Below are 6000 nucleotides of genomic sequence, written 5' to 3'. Positions count from 1 at the left end.
TACAGATTCTCAGGCCCCACCCCAGAACTATTGAACCAGAAACTGGGGGTAGGTCGCAGGCATCTGTATTAACAAGTACTCCAAGTGATTCCAATGCACACTCATGTTTGAGAACTGCTGTTCCAAAGATGTTTCTCTTCCCCAATTCAAAATGATACTCTAAGAAGTGGATGTCTACATGGTATGGCCTAATACGAAAGATAAGCCTTACCTTAAAAATTATTCCTTTGAAATTCTCTTATGATTTTCCATCCATCACATACTTTAGCTTAAAAGCTTTCTAATGCACTTTAGCTGAGGCAAAGAGAGTCTCCTAAGGAGAAAACTCCAGAAGTTTATTAACTACTTTAAACAAGGCAACTTCCACTTGAGTCCAATCATCCTTACTGTGATGCTTATTAACTATAGAATATCTCCTCGTGTAAGACAAGGATTAAGGATGGGACTCACCTTTCCCTGCATTATCTTCTCCATAGCAATTATCACCATCAAACGTACTGTATATTTTATATGCTTGTTTTATGTTCTGTATGTCTTCCTCCACATGAATGTGAGCTTTATGAAGGCAAGGGCTTTTGTATGTTTTAGTCACTGCTGATTCCCCAGCACCTTAAACAGTACTGGGAACATTGTAGACATTCACAATTATTTGTTGAGTGAATGCATGAAGGTTGGGTTTCAAGAATGTGTTATACAAGTTGTTGTAGATTTCTATGCTTATTGATTCATTGAAGAAAATTACAGTTTTTGTTCTGATTTCTACTTGTCAGGATGCTTAATACCACAGGCTTCATAAGGTCCTCAGAAGTCCCATCATTTTAGTGCAACATGAACAGAAGAATTTATTAGATTGATGTGGAAGTTATTACCTAGGGGTATGCTACAGAGCATCATGGATGGGAACTGGACAGGGGAGAAGACACGGGAGGCAGGCAGAACAATAATGTGAAACGAACACAAAAGGATTTATGTTGGTAACTCCTGGATATGACAGTCTGCTGTTGGTTCAAGAGTGTCCTTTTGTAGGGATTATTTTGGGGCAGTAAATCTTTTTGTCAGTAACTGTGTTAGGTCTAACACCTCCCAGGATGCAGTATTTCCACTTTCCTGTTGGCACACCTGACAGCTCCTACTTCACAGATGTTCACTGTTCTCCCGCTCATTGATGATCCCATTTTGACGCAGAAGAGCTGGTTTGCACTCTTGAAGCACTGGGAGGGCAATAGGCAGACACACTTGGAGGTGGCAGCTGCAATGAGAGAGACAGTGTGACTCACCACAGTGCTTTAGGGTTTGATTTTACCTAACTTGTCCCCAGAGCAGTGAGCACTTTGGTGGCAATGAGTGAGAATGCTGGAACAAAGGCAATGACCCAACTGTGGCTGAGTGGAGTGATCTGGGAATAAGAGAGGAGAGGGCACTGGTAAGTCAGTAAGATGCAAGAGCTGGGCTACCTCTGACACCTCCCTCTCACTCACTGACCACATCCAATCAATCCATTTCCACAATGTCTTCAGTCTGTCGTTCATGTTCTTTTCTCATTGTCACCACCTGGGAACACTTATATAAGGTATCATTTATTGAGCCTGCACCATGAAACCACACACTATGCCAAGTGCTTTGTGTGCTTTATTTCATTTAATTCTCACAATAAACATAAGAACTATATGGCATTATACTAATTCTACAGATGAAGAAACTCGGCTCAGAGAGGTTAAGTGATTTGCCCATGATCCCACAATTAGTAAGTGGTAGAGGCATATTTTAAATCATGAATGACTCGCAAGCCTGAACTCTTTTAACATAACTCTGTGTCACATTTTAAATTTCTTTCTAGAATATTCCTGGGTTATGACTAGGAATCTGGATTTTTAATAAGCAGTTAAATTGGGTGATACTTTTATAAGGCCTGGTTTCAAAACCACCCTAACACTTCATAATTCATATAAATCTTGTGTTCATGAAAGAGTTTTAAAATGATCATTTAGGGGTAAACTTACCAAAGCCAAGCATATTAAATCAGTTTGAAGTAAATGGATATAGGCTCATTTATATACACTCATGTTTTAGTCAAAGTTCAAGGTCCTCCACAGATGGTCTCAACATCCCTTCGCAACATTATCTTTTCTGCTTTCTCCATCCCAGGTAGAGTGACTCCCTCTCTCTTTCCCAAGCAAGACCCTGAAGGTGTTCCAGGTTTTGTCCTTTGCCCACCCTAGCCCCTTCTTTTGCCGGATTGATGTGCTTATTCCAGTTCCCCACATGTCCGATGTCTACAAGCCTCACCTCTTTCATGAAGCATTTTATAGCCACGTACCCCCACTGATGTTTCCTTTAAATAAACTTTAATGGTGTAAATTTGTCAGCACTACCTCTGATGTTTTTATACTTTCTTGTTAGTTAGCTTTCCATATGTCTTTCTCCCAAGACAGTTATAAGTGCTTTGTTAGAGAGCAGTAACTATGGTTCCTCCATCTGTTTATCCCATTCAGTTGTTAACAAGATGCTCAATTAATTCTGCTTCATCAATTGATTTCAATTCTGAATTTGAGGGTGCAGGTATAAGTATTCAAAAAGAAATGTATTTGGTGGATCTGTGATAATTTATGTTGCCAAAAGATCTGAGTCAGCCTGAGAATCAGGCTGTAGTCTCTTTGAGGCAGGTATCAGTTCTTTCCCATGTGTCTCAACTGATGGGAGAAAATAGGGAAAGGGAATGGGGAGATGATCATTAAGCGTATAAGCTTCCTGTCCTCAGTAGGAAATAGTTCATGAAAAGGCGTGAATTTCCCTTTTATGCCTTTGCCAACCAGCTAGAGAAATTCTAGTTGGGGAGAGTCTTGTTTGTTGTTGGAAACTATAGGGTTTGGTGAAGGACAGGAGACTTCTACCTCTAGAGAGGAGGTCAGTTCCCCAGGCTTGTGGAAAGGCCATGGTCACCACTCTTGTAGTATGGTTATAGCTTAAATACTCTTAGCAAGATGATTTTCAGATTATTAGCATGAAAAGGCCCTTCCTGCCACCTCCACTAATTCATGTTTCCATCCTTATGAAACCCTTCCTGGCCAGAAGGTATTTATCTCTCTTACCGCTCTTGTCACATACTGTCTTGTATTAAAGTTATTCATGTAATTATTTGGAAAAACTGTGAAAATTAACTCCCCAAACTGAACAATTTGAGGGTACAAAGCTCCTTTATCATCACACCTCTCACCTTATGGTGTACAGTGACTTTGGCATATTGGATACTAAATGGATGTTTATTGAATACATTTTCCCCTCCTGTTGGTTGATGCTGGATATTTTTGAAATTTAGATAAAACATTTCATAGCTATAAAAATAGGCTCCTTGGGAAGGCTTCTGTGTTCTAAGTTTTGCAAAGTGAATTTCATGTTACTTTGAAGTTCCAAACTTTTTCTCATTTCATTTTTGATGGAGAAGGAAAAGAGCAACAAAGTACACAATGTAATCAAGAACACAATTTAATCAAGGTAACATTCAATTCAACTCAAGATTAGTAATATCCCAACTTGCCATGAGTGGGTTGGGTATAAAATACATTTTTAGGTTCCTCTCTTTATAAATGCTGTGGTTTGTACATTGACGCTGTTCTGTAGTGCTACAGGAACAGAGATCTCTGTGACACTGACTTTTGCTCACCAACTAAGAAGGCTGGCACAGGCAGACCATATCTTTAGGGGGAAAAATGCTTTCAGTTTACTAACTGTGTGTAGGATCAAAGGATATTTTAAATGACTTAAATCTCTTATTAAGAAACGTTCATGTTTTAGTAGGACTACCCCAAGACATTCTGCTAACTTGACCAGTATTGGTAAGTATTCAAACTTTTTATGTTCCTTTTTTTTTCAAGGTAACAGTAGTGTTTTTTGTTTTTTTTTTAAATTGCACACATGTCTATAAACCTAATAAATAGGTTTTTCTATTTTTTTTTAATACAGGAGGTTCTAATTACTCATCAATTTTATACATATCAGTGTATACATGTCAATCCCAATAGCCCAGTACATCACACCACCCCCTCCCCCCACCCCCCACCGCTTTGCCCCCTTGGTGTCCGTACGTTTGTTCTCTACATCTGTGTCTCAATTTCTGCCCTGCAAACCGGTTCATCTGTACCATATTTCTAGGTTCCACATATATGCGTTATTATATGATATTTGTTTTTCTCTTTCTGACTTACTTCACTCTGTATGACAGTCTCTAGATCCATCCACGTCTCAACAAATGACCCAATTTCGTTCCTTTTTATGGCTGAGTAATATTCCACTGTATATATGTACCACATCTTCTTTATCCATTTGTCTGTCGATGGGCATTTAGGTTGCTTCCATGACCTGGCTATTGTAAATAGTGCTGCAATGAACATTGGGGTGCATGTGTCTTTTTGAATTGTGGTGTTCTCTGGGTATATGCCCAGTAGTGGGATTGCTGGGTCATATGGTAATTCTATTTTTAGTTTTTCAAGGAACCTCCATACTGTTCTGCATAATGGCTGTATCAATTTTCATTCCCACCAACAGTGCAAGAGGGTTCCCTTTTCTCCACACCCTTTCCAGCATTTGTTGTTTGTAGATTTTCTGATGAAGCCCATTCTAACTGGTGTGAGGTGATACCTCACTGTAGTTTTGATTTGCATTTCTCTAATAATTATTGATGTTGAGCAGCTTTTCATGTGCTTCTTGGCCATCTGTATGTCTTCTTTGGAGAAATGTCTATTTAGGTCTTCTGCCCATTTTCGGATTGGGTTGTCTGTTTTTTTAATATTGAGCTGCATGAGCTATTTATATATTTTGGAGATTAATCCTTTGTCCATTGATTCGTTTACAAATATTTTCTCCTATTCTGAGGGTTGTCTTTTTCTTGTTTATGGTTTCCTTCACTGTGCAAAAGCTTTGAAGTTTCATTAGGTCCCATTTGTTTACTTTTGTTTTTCTTTCCATTACTCTAGGAGGTGGATCAAAAAAGATCTTGCTGTGATTTATGTCAAACAGTGTTCTTCCTATGTTTTCCTCTAAGAGTTTTATACTGTCAGGTCTTACATTTAGGTCTCTAATCCATTTTGAGTTTACTTTTGTGTATGGTGTTAGGGAGTGTTCTAATTTCATTCTTTTACACGCAGCAGTCCAGTTTTCCCAGCACCACTTATTGGAGAGAATGTCTTTTCTCCATTGTATATCCTTGCCTCCTTTGTCATAGATTAGTTGACCATAGGTTCGTGGGTTTACCTCTGGGCTTTCTATCTTTTTCCATTGATCTATGTTTCTGTTTTTGTGCCAGTACCATATTGTCTTGATTACTGTAGCTTTGTAGTATAGTCTGAAGTCAGGGAGTCTGATTACCCCAGCTCCGTTTTTTTCCCTCAAGACTGCTTTGGCTATTCGGGGTCTTTTGTGTCTCCATATAAACTTTAAGATTTTTTTTTCTAGTTCTGTAAAAAATGCCATTGGTAATTTGATAGGGATTGCATTGAATCTGTAGATTGCTTAGGATAGTATAGGCATTTTCACAATATTGATTCTTCCAATCCAAGAATATGGTATATCTCTCCATCTGTTTGTATCATCCTTAATTTCTTTCATCAGTGTCTTATAGTTTTCTGCATACAGGTGTTTTGTCTCCTTAGGTAGGTTTATTCCTAGGTATTTTATTATTTTTGTTGCAATGGTAAATGGGACTGTTTCCTTAAATTCTCTTTCAGATTTTTCATCATTAGTGTATAGGAATGCAAGAGATTTCTGTGCACTAATTTTGTATCCTGCAACATTACCAAATTCATTGATTAGCTCTAGTAGTTTTCTGGTGGCATCCTTAGCATTCTCTATGTATAGTATCATGTCATCTGCAAACAGTGACAGTTTTACTTCTTCTTTTCCAATTTGTATTCCTTTTATATCTTTTTCTTCTCTGACTGCTGAGGCTAGGACTTCCAAACCTATGTTGAATAATAGTGGTGAGAGTGGACAACCTTGTCTTGTTCC

The 6000-nt window shown here is 38.4% G+C and overlaps 1 protein-coding gene across 2 annotated transcripts in view; it reads right to left on the bottom strand.

Annotated features, from left to right (window-relative positions):
• Nucleotides 1-816: 816 nt before the first annotated feature.
• C6 (complement C6) overlaps nt 817-6000 on the bottom strand; it is a 93482-nt gene continuing 88298 nt past the window's right edge. For both annotated transcript variants that reach the window (XM_082454513.1, XM_082454512.1), the window contains exon 18: nt 817-1249. In XM_082454513.1, coding sequence (XP_082310639.1) covers nt 1074-1249 — 176 coding nt within the window. In that variant the 3' untranslated portion in view covers nt 817-1073. The remainder of the gene's footprint in view (nt 1250-6000) is intronic.

Source organism: Balaenoptera physalus (assembly GCF_965194825.1).
Source record: "Balaenoptera physalus genome assembly, chromosome: 3".
Lineage (NCBI taxonomy): Eukaryota > Metazoa > Chordata > Mammalia > Artiodactyla > Balaenopteridae > Balaenoptera > Balaenoptera physalus.
Note: the sequence above shows the minus strand (reverse complement) of the source record. Positions and strands in the feature narration are given on the sequence as shown.